The 23,449-nt window shown below is 39.4% G+C and overlaps 1 protein-coding gene across 2 annotated transcripts in view; it reads right to left on the bottom strand.

Moving 5' to 3' along the window:
* cUnh16orf89 (chromosome Un C16orf89 homolog) overlaps positions 1-19,955 on the bottom strand; it is a 35,910-nt gene extending 15,955 nt beyond the window's left edge. For both annotated transcript variants that reach the window (XM_084070982.1, XM_084070981.1), the window contains exons 1-5: positions 19,689-19,955; positions 17,625-17,777; positions 15,540-15,690; positions 2,234-2,351; positions 691-853 (exon numbers count right to left, since the gene is read on the bottom strand). In XM_084070982.1, coding sequence (XP_083927108.1) covers positions 691-853; positions 2,234-2,351; positions 15,540-15,690; positions 17,625-17,777; positions 19,689-19,875 — 772 coding nt within the window. In that variant the 5' untranslated portion in view covers positions 19,876-19,955. The remainder of the gene's footprint in view (positions 1-690; positions 854-2,233; positions 2,352-15,539; positions 15,691-17,624; positions 17,778-19,688) is intronic.
* Between the last annotated feature and the right edge of the window lie 3,494 nt (positions 19,956-23,449).

Genomic DNA, 23,449 nt, shown 5'->3' with positions numbered 1-23,449 from the left:
TGGGCATTCATTTAAGAAAAAACAAAAGGTTGAAATATGGAGATATGCGGTTTCTGCCCGACTACAACAAGGATATGGTGATATATTGCCCAGCTCTGCCCTTGAGTGATGTAAGAGCTAAATGGCCACAATATGGGAGTCAAGAGAGTCGCAAACTAGAAAAAGCAGTAACTAACTGCTCTGTAAAGTTTTTACCAGTGTCCTGAGATTCCCAGGAATGGAGTCACAGGTTTTAAGATTAAGGGTACGTGTACGGTGACCAGTGTTGCCAGATTCTGTGAGAGAAACAAGCAACCAGGTCTAGGAAAACCAGCCCAAAAGAAGCGACTATGGGTCACATGTGCACTTTAATATATACATCAGCTATTTGAAAATAGCAGATCTACAAGCTCACAACGCGTCGCGTTGTGAGCTTGTAGATCGTCTATTTTCAAATAAAATATTGCGGCGAAACTATAATAAGCAGATCTGGCAACCCTGACGGTGACACCTAACTTTGTGTCTGCCTACGTACAGTAATGTGGCCGTCTTTTTGCCATGGTCTTCAATGGGAACGGAGCGTTTTGCTGGCATTGCACAGCTATCCACGTGTTGCCCACGCCTTGCATGTATGCGCTCTACGCGCCAGGGCCTAATACCTGAATATTGCACATCTGCCCGATCAGTAACGATTGACAAAATACCACTAACCGTTTTCCACAAAGATGTCCTGCGTCTGTCCTGTGAAGCCGTTCTTGAACGCCTCCTGGTTGCTCTTCATCATGTTGGAACAGAAGATCTTCTGGTAGCTTATCTCCGTCAGGTTGGAGCGCGACGCTCTCATGTCCCCCTTCAGCATGTTGGAACAGCCCTTCTGCGAACACCAGGAATATGAAACCATGAGCATTTTTCAACAGTTTCCATGAGCAAACCATCCAGATGGTCCTATATGTGGAACTCAATGAGATTCCAGGACTGTTCAATGTTGATTGAGTACAGTCTTCATTTCCTAAATGAAAGCAAAGGCAAATGTCCATGTGGGGACAACATTCTAGTTTTTGTCATAGTGCAATACAGTCATGAAACCAACAACTGTATTTGATAGGAACTGATTCTGAAGTAGCCCAGTTTTTACCACATCAGTTTAACCACTTGAAGTTGTCTTAAAGGGACATGAAACACTAGGCTGCCTTTGTAAGTTTGTTTTCCAGTTCAGGTAAAAAAAGAAAAGAAAAGAAAAAAAAACAGACTAGCTACTCTAGATTAATAATGAGTGTGTTAGATGTTGCTAGAGTCATGGAATGGCGTCATGGAATGGCATTTCGGCGCCACGCCTTCCTCAGCATGTAACCTTGACGCCGAAACGTGCATCTATGAAGTACCAGAAGGACTTCGGAGAGCTGCTGGCTATTACTTTCCTCCTGTGTGTGAATCTTCTTGAGCCATGCACCCGGCAAACTGCATTATATACAGACTGAGTGTGCTCGTTTTTGTTATCAACTGTACTTTAAAGTTAGCCTGCCATGTTTTTACCATGCTGTAATCTTTAAAACAAACCACAAAATTAGCCATCAAGCAATATTTTATACTTTGGCTGACAATGCACACAACGCATTGCACTGCAATGTGTTGTGAGCTTGTAGATTGGCTGTTTGGCTATTGAAACATTTTTGCAAAAACAATTTGTCACTTTGCTAACTTAGGCAGCAAGCTGACTTAGGCAAAAATATCATTTTCCTCAAAAAATTACTTAAGCCATTATTTTAGCAAGGTGACGAATTGTGAAAAGTTTAATCTATAATGACATACCCCGAATAGTGACACCAGGGTTAATGTGGTTAACAGTTAGCCTACTTAGTGCAGTGCTTCCCAAAGTGGGGTCCTTGGGGGTGTTCTAGGGGGTCCCCAGCAAAACATTGTTAATGTAGCATCACAATAATTTAAACCCCTTTATCCATTTATATGTTGGCTATTCAAAAATAGCAGATCTACAATCACTCCGTGCCGCCCTGCGAGCTTGTACATCTGCTATTTTTGAGAATTTTTGAAAGATCTTGAAAAAAAAATCTTTGTTCTTTTTTTTCCTTTTCTCCCCTTTTTTTCCCACAAATCTTGTTTTCTGGGGGCCCCTGGCAGGCTGGCACAAAACGTTTTCAGATGGGGGTTCCTCTGGCAAATACATATGACTTGAAAAGGTTTGAGAAGCACTGACTTAGCGCATCACTAGACAGATGCTTTCAATTGTGTGTCTCACCATGGTCCCAATCATGAAGTAGAGGAGCTGGTGGGACAGGGAGTAATGTGGACACCCGAAACGAGTCATGGTGTCCCTGCACGCCTTGGTCACAATGCAGGGTGTTCCGTTGTTCTTCCTACGCACGCACGCACACACGCACGCACAGACACAGACACACACACACACACACACACACACACACACACACACACACACACACACACACACACACACAAACACAATCAGGCTATATGACTCGTTTGTGTGTGTGTGTGTGTGTGTGTGTGTGTGTGTGTGTGTGTGTGTGTGTGTGTGTGTGTGTGTGTGTGTGTGTGTGTGTGTGTGTGTGTGTGTGTGTGTGTGTGTGTGTGTGTGAGCGAGCTGTATGTCATCCTCTTTCCCACCCAAATACAGTCACATATTCAATTCAATCTTTATTTCAGACCCAGGAAGATCCAGTTGCTTAGGTGTTCTTTAACCACTTAAGCACTATATAGTTATACTTAATCGTATGACAAAAGCTCTCAACATGTCAATATTTTAACCAATATGTTATACTTTGGCTCACAATGCAGAGCTTGTATGACTGCTATATTCACTTTTTTTATGTTTTCAAAAAAAGATTAACTGCAGTTAATAGCACTTTGTCAGCCATCCTGTTTGAACTTTTTAATGTTGGGATTGTCACAGCGGCACATGCAAAAACAAATGCCATTTGTGAAATGAGAACAAAATGTAATATCTAAAAAATATATACTTTATGTTACTTCATATTGGGAGGTGGCTGTCCCAACCCCTAACTCCTAAATTTCAATTCATGACAACAATATCTAAATGATTTTTGTCAATGTATTACATTTTGTTTTTAAATATATCCTTTATATTTATCTTAAAGGGAAGTTGAAATATTAAAATTGATTTTGTGGATTTTCTTTAAATTAAAAAACATTATATAAAAAAAGCTGTCCCATGTTTTCATGTCACTACCGAAACACTACGAGTTTTAGTCCATAGGTGGAGCCTGGTTTTAGCCACACTCCCACACTTTTCACCAAGAAATGACATAGACTTCCTGTTCATCATAGCCACCTGGTGCGTAGCTAGTTTACTTCAGTCAGAAGTACTGTAGAAACTCCATTCACAGTTACAAAAAATTCCACCTTACTGTGGACATGCATGCTTGAGATTTTTTCTTTGAAATCATTTGTAGTTTGGGAGATATTTAACTTTAAGCGCCCAATGCATTGTCGATGCGGCAATGGACATTTAAAGGGAAACGAGTACAGGCTACTAAGGTCAGGGGATCTTAGAATAATCTCACATTCTATTCCAATTCACTTTTTAAACAATTATTTTACTGATTTTCCTTTCAGACCCCAAATTAGATATTGCTCAATTTTTCAAATATTCACTTCCAATTTGAAGCTCAGATTATACTATGATCCCCCGGGCCCTGTGAAGGTATCTTAGTATAATCTGAGATTCAATTCGAATTCACTTCTCAAGTCTATCTTACTGATTTTCGTTTCAGAACCTAAATAAAACATTGCTTGTTTCTGTCTGCTTCTGTGATGTATGTCCTGTAATGTACTTTGTGTAATGTATTGTGTATGTCCTGCCTGTATCTTGAACGGTGACGTCATGGACACAAAGCAAATTTCGGTGAAAGGTGACAATAAAGTTGTATCGTATCGTATCGTATCGTATCGTATTGCTTCATTTTTTCAATTTTCTATCCCACCAAAAAATCAGGAAAATGCTCCATTTTTCTGATATTCTGCTTAGTATTTTGGCTTCTTTTGATTTGGGACTGACACTGAGAAAAGCTCAAAATAAGTTTTTTTTTTCAAATCTTTCATCCCAGAATAAAAATCAAAGAATGTCTTCTTTTTTTATTTTTCCAATTTTCTAGCCTACCCAAAAAAATCAGGAAAATGATTTGTTTCGGTAAAATTTATTTTGCCGAAACGAAAGTTAAATCCGAAAAAATCACTAAGTGTGGAGGCCAAAATCGTCCCCCCAAAAACCTGTTAGGAGTACGTTTCAGGCAATTTAGAGTTGATTGGTAATTTTCGTTTCGGTAAAATTTATTTTACCAAAACGAAAGTTTTTGTTTTTTTTTAAAGATATTTTTGGGGCTTTTTTTTGCCTTTATTGATAGATGACAGTAGACTGACAGGAAATGGGGAGAGATATGGGGGGGTGACACGCAGCAAAGGTCGTCGGGATTGGGAGTCGAACCCGCGACACGCTGTCAGGCTGGCATTGCAGCATAGGGTGCCTGGACCGCCACGCTGCGGCCCAGGCCACCGAAACGAAAGTTAAATCCGAAAAAAACACTAAGTGTGGAGGCCAAAACCGTCCCCCCAACAACCTGTTAGGAGTACGTTTCAGGCAATTTAGAGTTGATTGGTAAATTTATTTTACCGAAACGAAAGTTAAATCCGAAAAAATCACTAAGTGTGGAGGCCAAAATCGTCCCCCCAACAACCTGTTAGGAGTACGTTTCAGGCAATTTAGAGTTTATTGGTAATTTTCGTTTCGGTAAAAAAAAAAATACCGAAACGAAAGTTAAATCCGAAAAAATCACTAAGTGTGGAGGCCAAAATCGTCCCCCCAAAAACCTGTTAGGAGTACGTTTCAGGCAATTTAGAGTTGATTGGTAGTACTTTGCCTACTGCTGTCTTCTTTGAATCTGTGGTTCTAAAACATTTAGTTTTCAAGGACCCCCCAAATTGACTTTTATTTGGCAGTGGACCCCAATGTGAAAAGATGTAGTATCAGGGGCCCCCATGAAAAAGATTTATATTTAAAACTTAAAAATAATATATCTATTTAATGTGTTGATATTTTCACACGATGTCACGGTTAAGAATCAAATTCATAACCTTTTGTTTCTCAGGCAGGCTCTTTATCCAGTGGGCCACTGTGCCATGCCAATATTTGAAGGCCAAATAGGCAATGACAGAAAAGCTTGTTTCCATTGGTGTTCATTAACATTGAAACATCTAGACAAGTAACAGCACAGCAAACCATAGACAAAGTAATATGCTGTGAAGTTCTTTTTTCTTTTCTTTTTTTTAAAGTACTGTTGTGTGTTGTTCCCCAAAAAGGAATGAAGACCATTCATAGCAAGGCAGCTGATGGCTCAGTGTGTAGACACACTGCCTACATATCCAGAGGCCGTGGGTTCAAGCCCCACTCACTCTTTGCCCTGAACCTTTCCTTTACAGAAGAGGTTCAGGGTAAGGAGTGAGTGAGGCTTGAGCCCACAAACCCAGAAACCCTTAAAATCAACACAGAAAGCATTGAATTTCAGGGCTACTGATGGCGCAGTGGACTAAGTCAGGGTCACAAGTACTAGCGTGGCTAGGACTAGTTGGCGCGGTCCCACACAATAGGGCTAATGGCTAGAGGACCTGTGTCGGTCAGATAGGTTACTCACTCAAGAGAGGGTGCAGGGAGTGGGCGCGGGGGCTTCTTCCCCCCGTGGTTTCCAGACAATAAAGCGGAGGGGTTATAGAACAAATATAAACGGGCAGCTGAAATATTACAGAAAGATTGAGGGAGGGGCGGAACTAGAGAGCAAGGGGCGGAGCTAGAGCGGAAGGGGTGGCGCCAGAGAGGAAGGGGTGGAGCTAGAGAGAGGAGGGGGTGGCGCTAGAGAGGAGGTGATAGAGGGGAAAGGGCGGAGCCAGAGAGGAAGGGGCGGAGCTAGAGAGAGGAAGGGGTGGAGCTAGAGGGGAAGGGGCGGTGCTAGAGAGACACTATAATATAGACACTGACTATATATAATATAGACACTATATTATAGAGTCACTATAATATAGTGACACTAACACTATAATATAGACAAACTAACACTATAATCTATAATATAGACACTATTAGTTAGTTATTAGTATTAGTAAGTATATTAGTTATGCGATAGTAGTTAGTTATATATTAGTATTAGTTAGTTATATATTAGTATTAGTTAGTTGTATGTTAGTTAGTTATATATTAGTATTAGTAAGTATATAAAAAAACAAGTTAAAACCGTTTCGGTGAAATAAATTTTACCGAAACGAAAATTACCAATCGACTCTAAATTGCCTGAAACGTACTCCTAACAGGTTTTTGGGGGGAGTATTTTGGCCTCCACACTTAGTGATTTTTTCGGATTTAACTTTCGTTTCGGTAGTGACACAATGGTGAAAAAATAAATGTACTAAGTCCAGAGCTCGATGAATGTTAGGGACCAAAAAAAGTCACTACAAAGTACTACCAATCAACTCTAAATTGCCTGAAACGTACTCCTAACAGGTTTTTGGGGGGACGATTTTGGCCTCCACACTTAGTGATTTTTTCGGATTTAACTTTCGTTTCGGTGGTGACCAACTTTCGTTTCGGTAGTTTGATTACAAAATGTAAGTTGTGTAAAAAATAATCTGACTATACTAAGGTGTTATTTGTTTGTTTAAGTCAGGTTATACTCTACTCAGAGTCATAAGTTTACAACCTTATTTGTTTGTTTAAGTCAGGTTATACTCTACTCAGAGTCATAAGTTTACAAAATGTACTAAAGTACAGTGAACGTCTGTGCGGTTTGTCTTCATCACTGAAAATAACGTACATGTAAACTGATATAAAACTGTGTGCAGTTGGGGTGAAGAAACACAACCATTTCACTCCTAATAATACCTATTTGATTTGACATCCTGACTTGCTGCTGTAGCTGAGGCTTGAACCTGTTACCTGCGGCTCACTAGTCAGTGACTCTATCCATTCACCTACAGCTGTTTCCTTGGAATCGTGGTTCTGAAACGATTTTTTGTCAACACCCCAAATTGACATGTATTTGGGCAGTGGACCCCAATGTGAAAAGATGTAGTGTCAGGGCCCCCCTTGAAAAAGATTTATATTTATGCTGTAACACATTTTTTTAAAGTTATTTGTCTTGTTTGTTGTTCAAGTCAAAGCACCAGGAAGGCTGTACTTGTCAGCCATCTGTTAGCTCAATGGGTTGAGACGCAGTATACATGATCCAGAGACCATGAGTTCAAATCCCACTGGTGTCTTTCCTATGATTCTTTCCTTTGCAGACTGGCTTCCAGAAGATCAACTGAAAACTACCAGGAAGGCTGTACTTGTCAGCCATCTGTTAGCTCAATGGGTTGAGACGCAGTATACATGATCCAGAGACCATGAGTTCAAATCCCACTGGTGTCTTTCCTATGATTCTTTCCTTTGCAGACTGGCTTCCAGAAGATCAACTGAAAACTACCAGGAAGGCTGTACTTGTCAGCCATCTGTTAGCTCAATGGGTTGAGACGCAGTATACATGATCCAGAGGCCATGAGTTCAAATCCCACTGGTGTCTTTCCTGTGATGCTTTCCTTTGCAGACTAACTTCTAGAAAAACAAGTTAAAACCACCAGGAAACCTGTAACTCTCAGCCAACAGCTTAGCTCAACTGGTAGAGCGTCTGTCCAATAACATGACTTGACTTGACTTGAGTGGGTTCGATTCCCCGGTAACTTGGGGCAACGGATAAATTGCCTGATATCCTTAGTGATGCTTCCCTTTGCAGACTAACTTCTAGAAAAACAAGTTAAAACCAGCCAACAGCTTAGCTCAACTGGTAGAGCGTCTGTCCAATAACATGACTTGACCTGACTTGAGTGGGTTCGATTCCCACTCCGAGTCATGTGTCCCCGGTAACTTGGGGCAACGGATAAATTGACTGATATCCTTAGTGATGCTTGCAGACTAACTTCTAGAAAAACAAGTTAAAACCACCAGGAAACCTGTAACTCTCAGCCAACAGCATAGCTCGACTGGTAGAGCGTCTGTCCAATAACATGACTTGACTTGACTTGAGTGGGTTCGATTCCCACTCGAGTCAAGTGTCCCCGGTAACTTGGGGCAACGGATAAATTGACTGATATCCTTAGTGATGCTTGCAGACTAACTTCTAGAAAAACAAGTTAAAACCACCAGGAAACCTGTAACTCTCAGCCAACAGCATAGCTCGACTGGTAGAGCGTCTGTCCAATAACATGACTTGAGTGGGTTCGATTCCCACTCGAGTCAAGTGTCCCCGGTAACTTGGGGCAACGGATTTTTAACTTGTTTTTCTAGAAGTTATTCTGCAAAGGGAAGCATCATGAAGGATATCAGTGAATGTATCCCTTGCCCCAAGTTACCGGGGACACTTGACTCAAGTGGGAATCGAACCCACTCAAGTCAAGTCATGTTATTGGACAGACGCTCTACCAGTTGAGCTAAGCTGTTGGCTGAGAGTTACAGGTTTCCTGGTGGTTTTAACTTGTTTTTCTAGAAGTTAGTCTGCAAAGGAAAGCATCACAGTAAAGACACCAGTGGGATTTGAACTCATGGCCTCTGGATCATGTATACTGCGTCTCAACCCATTGAGCTAACAGATGGCTGACAAGTACAGCCTTCCTGGTAGTTTTCAGTTGATCTTCTGGAAGCCAGTCTGCAAAGGAAAGAATCATAGGAAAGACATCAATGGGATTTGAACTCATGGCCTCTGGATCATGAATACTGCGTCTCAACCCATTGAGCTAACAGATGGCTGACAAGTACAGCCTTCCTGGTAGTTTTCAGTTGATCTTCTGGAAGCCAGTCTGCAAAGGAAAGAATCATAGGAAAGACATCAATGGGATTTGAACTCATGGCCTCTGGATCATGTATACTGCGTCTCAACCCATTGAGCTAACAGTTGGATGACAAATATAGCCTTCCTGGTAGTTTTCAGTTGATCTTCTGGAAGCCAGTCTGCAAAGGAAAGAATCATAGGAAAGACATCAATGGGATTTGAACTCATGGCCTCTGGATCATGAATACTGCGTCTCAACCCATTGAGCTAACAGATGGCTGACAAGTATAGCCTTCCTGGTGCTTTGACTTGAACAACAAACAAGATACCAAAACCAAACAAAATAACTTTAAAAAAATGTGTTACAGCATAAATATAAATCTTTTTCATGGGGGGCCCTGACACTACATCTTTTCACATTGGGGTCCACTGCCCAACTACATGTCAATTTGGGGTGTTGACAAAAAAACGTTTCAGAACCACAGATTCCAAGGAAACAGCTGTAGGTGAATGGATAGAGTCACTGACTAGTGAGCCGCAGGTAACAGGTTCAAGCCTCAGCTACAGCAGCAAGTCAGGATGTCAAATCAAATAGGTATTATTAGGAGTGAAATGGTTGTGTTTCTTCACCCCAACTGCACATGACAGCAGTTTTATATCAGTTTACATGTACGTTATTTTCAGTGATGAAGACAAACCGCACAGACGTTCACTGTACTTTAGTACATTTTGTAAACTTATGACTCTGAGTAGAGTATAGCCTGACTTAAACAAACAAATAACACCTTAGTATAGTCAGATTATTTTTTACACAACTTACATTTTGTAATCAAACTACCGAAACGAAAGTTGGTCACCACCGAAACGAAAGTTAAATCCGAAAAAATCACTAAGTGTGGAGGCCAAAATCGTCCCCCCAAAAACCTGTTAGGAGTACGTTTCAGGCAATTTAGAGTTGATTGGTAATTTTCGTTTCGGTAAAATTTATTTTACCGAAACGAAAGTTAAATCCGAAAAAATCACTAAGCGTGGAGGCCAAAATCGTCCCCCCAAAAACCTGTTAGGAGTACGTTTCAGGCAATTTAGAGTTGATTGGTAATTTTCGTTTCGGTAAAATTTATTTTACCGAAACGAAAGTTAAATCCGAAAAAATCACTAAGCGTGGAGGCCAAAATCGTCCCCCCAAAAACCTGTTAGGAGTACGTTTCAGGCAATTTAGAGTTGATTGTAGTACTTTGTAGTGACTTTTTTTGGTCCCTAACATTCATCGAGCTCTGGACTTAGTAAATTTATTTTTTCACCATTATGTCACTACCGAAACGATAGTTTGTCACCACCGAAACTAAAGTTAAATCCGAAAAAATCACTAAGTGTGGAGGCCAAAATCGTCCCCTCAAAAACCTGTTAGGAGTACGTTTCAGGCAATTTAGAGTTGATTGGTAATTTTCGTTTTGGTAAAATTTATTTTACCGAAACGAAAGTTAAATCCGAAAAATCACTAAGTGTGGAGGCCAAAATCGTCCCCCCAAAAACCTGTTAGGAGTACGTTTCAGGCAATTTAGAGTTGATTGGTAATTTTCGTTTCGGTAAAATTTATTTTACCGAAACGAAAGTTAAATCCGAAAAAATCACTAGGCGTGGAGGCCAAAATCGTCCCCCCAAAAACCTGTTAGGAGTACGTTTCAGGCAATTTAGAGTTGATTGGTAATTTTCGTTTCGGTAAAATTCATTTTACCGAAACGAAAGTTAAATCCGAAAAAATCACTAAGCGTGGAGGCCAAAATCGTCCCCCCAAAAACCTGTTAGGAGTACGTTTCAGGCAATTTAGAGTTGATTGGTAATTTTCGTTTCGGTAAAATTCATTTTACCGAAACGAAAGTTAAATCCGAAAAAATCAATAAGTGTGGAGGCCAAAATCGTCCCCCAAAAAACCTGTTAGGAGTACGTTTCAGGCAATTTAGAGTTGATTGGTAATTTTCGTTTCGGTAAAATTTATTTTACCGAAACGAAAGTTAAATCCGAAAAAATCACTAAGTGTGGAGGCCAAAATCGTCCCCCCAAAAACCTGTTAGGAGTACGTTTCAGACAATTTAGAGTTGATTGGTAGTACTTTGTAGTGACTTTTTTTGGTCCCTAACATTCATCGAGCTCTGTACTTAGTACATTTATTTTTTCACCATTGTGTCACTACCGAAACGAAAGTTTGTCACTACCGAAACGAAAGTTAAATCCGAAAAAATCACGAAGTGTGGAGGCCAAAATCGTCCCCCCAAAAACCTGTTAGGAGTACGTTTCAGGCAATTTAGAGTTGATTGGTAATTTTCGTTTCGGTAAAATTTATTTTACCGAAAGGTGAACTGACTGTAAAGATTCAAAATGTCATATATAGAATAGAAACCCCATTCAAACTTTAAAATGTTCATCCTAATATGGACATTTTTGCCTGAAAAGGGATCTTTGAAATGTTTCATTGTTTTAGAATAGTACTCCTTTAAAAGTTCAGAGATTTATAATGGAGGTCGATGGAAGATTTTGGGACCTCAAAAAAACACTTTCACCTAGAAACTCCATTCACAGTTCAAAAATTCCACCTTACTGAGGACATGTATGCTTGAGAATTTTTTTTTCTTAATCATTTGTAGTTTTGGAGATATTTAACTTTAAGCGCCCCATGCATTGTCGATGCGGCAATGGACATTTAAAGGCAGGCTTACAACTACATACTTATGCCTAGTAACCTCATTCATACTTTAAAATGTTCATCTTACTGTGGACATGTTTGCCTGAAAAGGAATCTTTGAAATGTTGCATAGTTTTAGAATTGTGCTCCTTTAAAAGTTCAGAGATTTATAATGGAGGCGGATGGAAGGTTTTGGGACCTCAAAAAAACACTTTCACCTAGAAACTTCATTCACAGTTCAAAAAATACACCTTACTGCGGACATGCATGCTTGAGATTTTTCTTTTTGAAATCATTTGTAGTTTTGGAGATATTTAACTTTAAGCGCCCCATGCATTGTCGATGCGGCAATGGTAATTTAAAGGCAGGCTTACAACTACATACTTACTCCTAGTAACCTCATTCATACTTTAAAATGTTCATATTACTGTGGACATGTTTGCCTGGAAAGGAATCTTTGAAATGTTGCATAGTTTTAGAATTGTACTGCTTTAAAAGTTCAGAGATTTATAATGGAGGCGGATGGAAGGTTTTGGGACCTCAACAAAACACTTTCACCTAGAAACTCCATTCACAGTTCAAAAATTCCACCTTACTGTGGACATGCATGCTTGAGATTTTTCTTTTTGAAATCATTTGTAGTTTTGGAGATATTTTACTTTAAGCGCCCCATGCATTGTCGATGCGGCAATGGACATTTAAAGGCAGGCTTACAACTACATACTTACGTCTAGTAACCTCATTCATACTTTAAAATGTTCATATTACTGTGGACATGTTTGCCTGAAAAGGAATCTTTGAAATGTTTAATAGTTTTAGAATTGTACTCCTTTAAAAGTTCAGAGATTTATAATGGAGGTCGATGGACGATTTTGGGACCTCAAAAAAACACTTTCACCTACAGTAAATGTCTTCCAAAGTCTGAAAATCAGCGTGTATTTTTAAGGATTGTCACTACCGAACACATCATTTCTGCAATTATAAACTCCTTTTGGGTTTTACTTCAAATGTGATGTTTTTTATCCATGTACAACTGCTCAAAGCTGTGTTTGCAAGCCATGTCTTGCCTAGCATTGTTGAGTTAAGCTAAAAAACTAGCTACAATTGTCACTACCAAAACAGTCACTACCAAAACATCATGCTCAAGTTTCGGTAGTGACATCATTGTTTCGGTAGTGACAAAATTGGATGTTCATGCTTTTGAGACATTATTAAAGTACGTTTTTCAAACATGTACATGATTGTAACATGTACATTCTATTTCATCATGTGGTTTTGCAGGGAGAGATAAAACACCTAAATGCCAAAACAAAATGTAAAAAGTGGGGCAGAGGGAGACAGGCAAAGGAGATGGAGAAGTTTTGTTGGGCTTCCACACGACCTAGCACCGAAGGTGATCAGACAGTAGTTATTAACTTGAAGAGCTTGAGCAAAGTTGCAGAAGACCTACGCTGTGACACACAGGCTAACGTCTCATGTATAGGAAGTCACTGCAAACACACCACAAGTACGTCAGGGACTGGAGTCACATGGTGGTACCTGTGGCTCATGAAGACAGAGGACTATGAAAAAGGAATGCATGAGCATTCGATCTTCCCTACTACTGTATGAGAAGTAGAGGAGATCAGTGTCACAAAAGCTGTGATACAGAGATGTGGGCTAGAAGTGTTGTCTGTGTGCACCACATGTGTGTGTCTGTGTACACGACATATGGTACACTCACAATGTCTTATCGCCTTCCATGAAACATGACCATCCTGCCATTTGTGTTCAACTTCAACCAATGATTTAGTTCCTGAAGGACAACAATCCAAACACCCAAAAACTTCTTCATCAGTGATGGGCCGACCGTTCAATATCAAGGAAAGAACCTTCCAGCTGGGATTCACTGCTGTAAATTTGAGTTAGGTACCTGGAAGCTGGTCACAGAAAAGGGCCTCCTTATGGAGTTGGAGCCACCATGAAGCTAACTGCAGAATCACAAGTAGCTAGGGGTACAAGTCCGACAAGCCCACAGCTAAAGCCCTTTATAACACACTCCTACCTCTTAAAAGTCAAGCTCATCTACGTGGAAGAGGAACAGATATGCAGAATAAGCGCAATCCTTCCAAACGAGCTGCCCACTAACAAAGGTACACTGAGCATTCATCAACTTATTTGTACTATCCACAATCCATCCACGCTTCTTTTACAGCTGCGAATGGAGGACAATATATATGGTACTGTGCACCATGGACACGGTCATCATCTTAATCCATCCACCTGAGGCATGTCCAAAGAAGCCCAGCAGTGTCTAAAGCATTGTTTGAAAAGCCAAATCTGTGAAAATATTGATGCATGCTCAAGTGACTTACTGGTAAATGTTTTGTAAGTGTTTCAGTTACAAAATACTTAATTTCAATATTAATTGCAAATATTGTTTGTCCTTCCAAATAAATTTATATGGAAGATGAGACCTATTGTTATTGCTTCAATAAATAATTACTATATTTTATTGATCATTTTTCATTATATTTCTAACATAAAGCAAACATATTCACTCATAACATTGTTATGAGTGAATATTTAGCTGAAAGAGTTAAGTGACTATGGCACCGCCTTGTAAACAAAATACTATGGTCACTACCGTAACAATACAGTCACTACCGAAACACCAGTTATGTTGTCAAAAATCAAAGATAGTGAGTTATCAACCAATATGTTATGATAATGATTGGTTAGGTGTATGTGTTATGTCAACAATGAATGTTTAGCAAAAAGAGTTAAGTGACTATGGCACAGCCTTGTAAACAAAATACTATGGTCACTACCGTAACAATACAGTCACTACCGAAATAGTGCAGTCACAACCGAAACACCAGTTATGTTGTCAAAAATCAAAGATAGTGAGTTATCAACCAATATTTTATGATAAGATTGGTTAGGTGTATGTGTAATTTCAACTATCATTAATTCTGAAATCGATATAATCAACTTTATACATTTTACAAAGAAATGTAGCATTTAATTTTGATAAATCTTAAGAATTCAATATTAAAAAATCTGTTAAAATATTCATTTTAATGTATTTAATTGTAGAAACCACCTACATTAATTTTTAGAAATAGTCTGTACAGGGGAGGATGAAAAAATAAATGAATACATTCATATAAGTATCTTTATTCTAAGGTAATTCTACATGTTTCGGTAGTGACAAATTTTGGGACAGGAAAGATATTCCAAAATATTATGAAAAAACAATATGATAATTGACTGTACTTTTATTAAATATGTGTCCCTTAGATCTGGTGCAACTTGAATATGGTCAAAGTTTTTCCAAAATAGAATTTAAATTTCACACAATTTACAACTCTGAATTTGAACCAATTCGGTAGAATGGCTCACATACATACATACATACATACATACATTAGGGGTGTCACGATTCACTTACCTCACGATTCGATTCAAAATCGATTCCTAGGGTGCCGATTCGATTAAAATTGCGATTCTGCGATTAATTGATATTCGATTCGATTCTGCGATTTATTGCGATTTTCTAGGGTGCCGATTCGATTAAAATTGCGATTCTGCGATTAATTGATATTCGATTCTGCGATTTATTGCGATTTTCTACCCCAAATCACTTTGCTTTAATTATACTAGAACATTTTAATATAATATAAACCATGAAAAGTTGAATCATACACTTCAATGCAGCCAGATCATGTCAGGCAGTCTTTCTGACATTGATTTCAGACAAATTGCCAGTGAAAAAGGTACTAACTTATAAAAAACAAAAATAATAATAATATATATATTTTTTTTTTTCAAAAAATCGATTTTAATATTTTGAATTGATTTTTAAAATCGTGGCATTAAGAATCGCGATTTATTCATGAATCGATTTTTTTTGACAGGCCTAACATACATACATACATACATACATACATACATACATACATACATACATACATACATACATACATACATACATACATACATACATACATACATACATATTACACGCACGCACCCTATACTTATTATAGTATCCTTACCAGGTGCCCAATAGCAGGGTCATGCACTTGTCACTGAGCTGCTCGTCATAGCACTCCATGGAGCTGGTGGAGGAGTACACCAGACTGGGGTCTGTGGAGCTCCACTGTTGAGGCACCATCCAGAACATCCACGTCAACAAGGGCTCAAACTCTGCATGGATGGATGGATGGATGGATGGATGGATGGATGGATGGATGGATGGATGGATGGATGGACGGATGGTATAGGGATGGGAGGAAGAAAGCAAGCACTGTTAGACAATCTTAACTGCTCAATCTCAGAGGAAATCAGAACACACCCTCACTGAAATTCAAAACAGTCCATTCATATTCCCTTCCCCTACTACTCCATTGGTTCTTAAAGTGGGGTCCTTGCAGGTGGTGGGGGGGCTACCAGGGGGTCCCCAGCTAAATTAGTTAATATAGCGTCACAATCGTTTTAACCACTTTACTTTGACCATATTTTATACTTTGGATATTAAAAAATAGCAGATTGAATATGTATATTATTTTACTGAACCTTTACTCACCTTACCATAAGCTTAACCTACACCAAAGCCTTACCGTAACCTTAACCCTATCCAATCTAGCAAATCTTTAACAGCGAGACTTGCAATGTGACGTATGTCACTGAATTGGTTAGCATAATCTTAACCAAAACAACTATGCCAAACCTTAAAGTCAGAAATACACATTTGAGTTGACATGATCTGTACCTGACAACTTGTGAAAATATGATCCGTATGCGTATGAGAAACCTGCTGTAATGCACTTTGCATAATCTCCAGTGGTGGAAAAAGTACTCGCATCTTTTGCTTAAAGGGTTAGTTCAGATTTTTTGAGTATTTTCTGTAGGAAATACTTACCATTAATGTAGTGGTTGCAAAGGTATTAATTGATTTCCAGAGTCCCGTGGTCAGAGTTATGGTCCGTTTCTGATAAATATGAAGTAGTTCCGGTAGATTAGTAGATTTGGTGGGGGCCGCTCATTAAAAATAAATAAATTAATTGAATTGAACGAAACCTGCTCTATATGGTAGAAATAGGTCAACAATACAAATGACGCTAGTTTTTTTATTTTTTTTATTTTTAATAAGCGGCCCCCACCAAATCTACTAATCTACCGGAACTACATTCATATTTATCAGAAACGGACCATAACTCTGACCACGGGACTCGGGCAATCAATTAATACCTTTGCAACCACTACATTAATGGTAAGTATTTCCTACAGAAAATACTCAAAAAATCTGAACTAACCCTTTAAGTAAAAGTATCAAAAGTACGGTAATCAAAATTTACTTGAGTAAAAGTACAAAAGTATTGCCATCAAAATATACTTAAAGTACCAAAAGTAACCCTTAATATGTACGTTAATTACTGTACCCTTTTTGATTGTTTGTTATAACGTGCTTTGTTTATTTGTATTTTTTTGTCAAAAAAATCCAGACCTCTTTGTTCTACTGCCTGACACCACTGTGATTTTAACCTGTCTGACAAAAATAATAAAGAGATTTGTAAAAAAAAAAAAAAAAAAAGTACCAAAAGTAAAAGTACTCATTGTGCAGAATGTCCCATTTCACAAGTTCATAATGTATATACATCTTTTGAAAATAGCAGATCTACAAGCTCACAATGCGTCGCATCGTGAGCTTGTAGATCAGCTATTTTCAAATGGCCGAAAGATATATAGGGCTGAAGTGGTTAATGTATGTTTTGTGATAATAATCAAAATCTGCAAAGCTGTCAAATAGTTGTAGTGGAGTAAAAGTACAATATTTGCCACTGAGAAGTATTGGAGTAGAAGTAAAAGTATTGAAAATGGGAAATACACCAGTACAGTAAAAATTCCTCAAAAGTGCACTTAAGCGCAGTACTTGAGTGCATGTACTTAGTTACTTTACACCACTGATAATCTCATATACAGAAACCTGTCATGAGTTTGACCCTAAATAGCTTTGTTTGAAAATCAACAGCGATGTGAATTACACCTACATATTTTTGTGTGCGTACACACTGTCCGACCGTCCCTCCGTGCATGCGTGTACTATTCTAGACATTCTTTAGAAGCCCAGGGTCATTCACCTCTGTAGTACTTGGGGTCGCTCTCCTCCAGGGCGGCCATGGCCTTATGCAGACTCTGGTCCAGCCGTTTGGTGAGGCCCACCGCGGTGGTCCGCTGGGCCCAGCTCACCAGGTCCGTGTGGGGCCATGTCCTCACCGCCTCCTTCAGCTCAGCTGCAGCATGGGACACACAGCAACACAGTCAAATCCTCTGCTGTATAACTTTATCCCCGGTGTCACAATTTTTGGGGATGTCATTATAGGTGGAAAAAAAACTAAAACCTAATGCAGTGGTTCTCAACCTTTTCAGGCCGCGACCCCCAAAAATAATCCTATTTGAACTGGGGACCCCCCACCCTGACAAGCACTTGGAATTGTAGGACTCGAGGCATTACATACAATGGTTCCACAGATAAATATTGTGAAAATAGCCGATCTACAAGCTCACAATGCCTCGCAACACTTGTAGATCTGCTATTTTCACAATGTTTGCCTCTCTCTGGTATTTTTTCATATATTTTCTAAAATTATACCCTGCACCAATAGAGGGCGCTGCAGCTTCTGAGTTGTTTGATTCATGATATTGAAATATAGGCTGCTCAAATATCATTGGAATACAAATAACCTCATTGTGACAGTCTTCTCTATTCATTCATTATGTCTAGTCCCTTTGTGCTTAATGTGGGTCTGTTTTAGGAAAATGGTGCAAAAGCAGTAGGCCTAATAGCCTAGTAATAGGCCTACACTACTTGGCCCCGCACAGACATTATTAAGTAGCTAATTGTAATGTCTGTAAACAATAGCTATTATTCCATATAGTTTAGATCATTATATTGAATTTAGTTTTGTATATGTCGATTTCTAAACGAACATAACCATAGGCCTACAATTATTAATCAAAGATGACAGCAAAGTAACTGGTCCATTGATTATCATGAGCTCCAAATTGAGTTTAGGCAGCGCTAAATAGTAGGCTAGCCTAATTTTGTTTTAATAGGCTTCCAGTTCCGTATTTCAACTACACAATGTACACATTTCAACAAATGGAAAAGATCTATAAGTTCAATACAGGGACAAAATGTATTTTTTTTTCTCAGTTCATGGTGTATAGGGAGATGAAAACATCAAGCTACTGTAAATCGTCCTATGAGCCTTTTAATTAGAGACGACCCAAAATGATCAAGGCTGCATAACTGCTCATTTTTAGCCTATCATAGTCTAATACAGCAGCCTACTAATAACGTCAATAAACCACAACAGATGGATCTGAATTGTTGCCTATATAGATAGATCTAATCATAAATAATAAATGAGGCACTTGCTCTAACGGGACACCGCATCCTATAGCCTACGGTGCAGAAGTGAGACAGCAAAAAATGAGAGGAGAGAAAAAACAAAACGTAGGCCTACGTGCACTTGCATTGTGATATAGCTGCTGTAAATTATATATAAATGGTGCACACACCCTCCTCCTCATCATCATCATCATCATCATCATCATCATCATCATCATCATCCTACCTTGTAGCCCTGAAACATAACTGTCATATATTATATGACAGTCATGGATAAACTTCAACGTATTGTTTGCACTTTCTCCCCTTTTGGTCCGTACATCTACAAAAAACGTTCAAATTTCAAATATAAAGTGCTTACCCCATGGCCACCGATGTTTTAATTCTGTTCGGGCCCTCAGAAGTATCCGTATCATCCGTGTTGTTAAATATAAAGCATTTTAATCCGATCGGTGGCCATTTTCTCCGTATTTTCGCCAGATGCTTTCAACTATGCGACCCTATCGGTTGGGAGGTGTATTGCACTCTGATACATTATAACTTTATAAGAAAATGGCCACCAATCGGATTAAAATGTTTTTTTATTGAACAATACGGAAAATAAGGGTACTTCTGAGGGCCCGTACACAATTGTAACATCCGTGGCCATGGAATAAGCGCTTTATACTTGAACTTTGAACGTGTATGTAGATGTAAGGACCAAAAAGAGAGACAGTGCAAACACCAGGTTGAAGTTCATCCATGACGGTCGAGACAGAGGACCGTCGTGTGATCCAATGGCTAAACCTACCCTGCAGAATGAAGAATCCCACCACTCCGTCCAGGTTGATGTGTTCGTGCTCGCTCTCCAAGAAAGTGGCGCTCCTGGACAGGCTGCTGAGGATGTCATCAATCACCTCTTCTTGGGACGCGGTGACCGACGCCAGAGCCAGGATCACAGCCACGTACAACCTGATCATGTTCACTTTCTCCTCCATCAACTAAGGATAATAAGTGTGGGCTTTGTTTAAAGCCGTTTCTCCGAGTGGGAAGCGGAGGTGCGCAGAATGGAGGCGGTGAGTTGATCTGTTCAGTGGGAGAAAAGTGAGGAGGCTAAAGAATGTCGTGGGACGGGATGCTTGTTCTGTGTAGGAAAGTGCAGTGCGGTCACGTGGGTTAGGCCAGTGGAGGAAGAAGTAGGTACTCGGATTGTTTACTTAAAGGACCACTTCAACCATTTTCAACCTATCTTCATATAATTGGTCCTCAAGCTCACGATAAAATGGTACCATTTTTTTCTACTTGGTCTGTGTCTCATAGGAGGGCTGTGGACACATCAGAAACCTGCCTACCAGTGACATCATCGTTAAGCAATTTAAACAAAATGTTTATAGCTCATTGTCTCCGCCAGGAGACTATGTTTTCACTTTCCGTCCCCCCCCCCCCCCCCCCTCGGCCAAGCTAACATTGGTCAAGCCTCACGTGACACGTGACAATACGTTGAAAGAGTGTGCTCGGATTGGCTAGTGAGACGCATGATGTATAGCGGCCTATAAATAGATGTGTCACTTTGAAAGAGTCTTGGTCTCTTTCAAAGTGAGGTAAGACAGGAATAATCACGAAATGGCTGAGAAATGGCGGAGCAATACATTATGTAGACACACTGGTGTCATCACAATACGTAATACAAATAGCTTAGACAGGATTAATCAATAACAGTACATTCCAGTACAAACTGATATCACAGTTGATAGCACGGTTCTGCTGGCGGAGACTTGTGCTCCGAGGAGCACATTTTCTAGTTTCTTTGTGTCATCACTTCCAATTTCACTAGATCTGCTATTTTCAAGATTGTTATACATTTTATACATTTGAAAACTTGTGAAATGGGACATTCTGCATAATGAGTACTTTCTATTTTTGGTACTTTAAGTACATTTTGATATGTTTGTACATTTACTCGAGTCAATTTTGTATTCCGGACTTTTCTACATTGCAGTATTGATACTTTTATTTAAATAAAAAAAGCACACCCTGTGTGAAGGTAGCGGCGGGTCTGACCAATCAGAGCGTTGACGGGTCTGACCAATCAGAGCGTTGACGGGTCTGACCAATCAGAGCGTTGACGGTGGACACGGACAAAGTCAGGTATAGAGCAGAACCCGCTCTATACCTAAAGGTATAGAGCGGCTAGCGCCGCTAAAAATGGAGTACTTGTTCCAGTTTTTATTGCAATTGTCAGACTGTTGAACAAAACAGGGGACCCCCTGGATCCCCTGGACCCCCCCATGGACCCCTGGGGGTCCCCAGACCCCACTTTGAGAACCACTGATGTAGGCCTACAGGACTGATACGTTGGAGCATTGAGTTACAGTATGAGATATGGTCGCAGCACTGCAGTCTGTTCTGCAAAATCACAATCTTGTTGTTTATTGGCCAAGGTTATGTTCACATATAGGCTCTATGCACAGCAGCCATATTATCACTTCCTTCACAGGTGTTACCAATGATACTAATGAAGGCTCTGTTCCATTTAGTGTAGCACAGTGGTTCTCAGACTTTTTAATTTCCACAACCATCATAGCTCTGAGTGTACAAATGGATTTGGTTCCATTTGTACACGCTCAGAGTTACACACCCGTAAGAGGCCGTGTGGAACCCCCTCAAGGGACCATATGAGGGTCCCTGGACCCCACTTTGAGACCCACTGGTGTAGCAGAGTGTTTCCAGTGTAGCAGATTTACAAGCTCACAATGTGTCGCGAAAGATTTTTATACATTTGAAAACTTGTGAAATGGGACATTCTGTATAATGAGTATTTTCTACTTTTGGTACTTTAAGTACATTTTGATGCCAATTCTTTTGTACTTTTACTAATTCCGAACTTTTACTTGTAAAAGAGTATTGATACTTTTACTTAAGGAAAACATGTGAGTACTTTTTCCACCACTGACAAAAAACACTGCCAGAGTTAAATTAAACTAGACCATACCCGGTCGGCGCAGCGCAGCCGTGGGGGGATATGCGCACATGATCTGGCAACCCGGGAGGCAGTTCGTCCCATAGCTGGGCAGCCCCGTAACCATGGCGACAGTGTTTGACAGAAAAACGCTAATAAGAAGCTGAGAGTTGATGAAATTGAAAAACGGGCTTCACAGTTGTGTTCAGATGGTAATGGTCAATGGCTGTGTGCAAAATCAGAGCAATTGGTCCAGCCAGTGAGGAGAACCGGGTGTCTTCACCACCACTACAGAGGTTACTAGAATTATAGTAGGAAGTAGGATAGTAGGATAGTAGGATAGTAGGATAGTAGGATGAAGGGTTCACACTGCAGTGTTAAGAAATCACCACCAGAGGGCCTCATCCACAAATAGTGCTTAATCATAATGTTTGGATTTATCAATATGTTGTTCTAGTTGAATTAGTTCTTCTTACTCTACAAACAGATATTAAGTCAAATCATTTCTACTCGCGTTTAAGTGAATGAGGCCCACTGTGAACGGCAGATATTTTATTTCATATACACGTTTTTTCAAATGAAATGAACTACTTAAACCATACTTTGTCGTGCGTCAAATAACTTGAATAACCCATCAACAAGCTCACAACCACAACACAACAAATTGTGGGCTTGTACATCCGTTATTTTTGGTCCAAAGAAGAACTATACATCACGCTTTATAGGCTAGAGCGGGGAGCCCCTCAAAATTAACTGACCGTGTTGTAGTATAAGATTGCCAGGGCAATCACTAAAACACCAGATCCCTGTAGTGTTATCATAGACTAGAATAATGTTGTGCAGTACCATGTGCATAAAAAACAAGATAAATGAAACGCATCATAAAATATTATGGGCATAGTCTATATGCTGAATGATAAAAATAAAAAAAGGCATCCACAGATCAATATCAAATTGCATGGGTGCTGGATCAAGACCTAGTGAAGTTGAAACAGATATTCAGCCACCAAATAGCTCCTGTTATTTAATATCTGCTAGAGAGATATTTTGAGGAACAAGGTAGAGCTAGGCCGATATATATAAACCATTATTCGAATTTTTGGACGACAACTATGGAGCCAATGTCTCTCAATTCTTTATCACTTTCAGCCTGGCATCTGTAATTTGGGCGTTAAATAAAAATCTAAAATAGTAGATCTATGTACAAACGCATCAATCAGCAATTCTTAAAAAATGGAAAAGGGGTTAAATGGTTAAATAAAATAAAGTGAATATTTTACATTTAAGTCTTTGTTCATTTGTATTTATTTTGTTTGCTCAGAAGTTCCAATATTCTCAGATACAAACTTTAATCAAATCAAAGTTTCTCAAATTGATCTCCGATTTAGCAGTTTGCTAAATATCGGTCACAATCAATTAGACCAGGGAACGCATCTGTGTCATTTTAAGATTTCTTTGGGCTATTCAAAAATAGCAGATCTGCAAGCTCATAGCGTGGCACTCGGTGCATTTTTGAAAAATCTTGAAATTTCTGTCAAATCTTAATATATATTTTCTAAAGCAAACATTAGTAAAATGTTTTGTTCCAGGGACCCCCAGAAGCAAAGATTTGA

This window comes from Gymnoscopelus microlampas, assembly GCF_963454915.1.
Source record: "Gymnoscopelus microlampas genome assembly, chromosome: 11".
NCBI classification, from domain to species: Eukaryota; Metazoa; Chordata; class Actinopteri; order Myctophiformes; family Myctophidae; genus Gymnoscopelus; species Gymnoscopelus microlampas.
The sequence above is the reverse complement of the archived record's forward strand: the minus strand, read 5'-3'. Positions and strand labels throughout refer to the sequence as shown.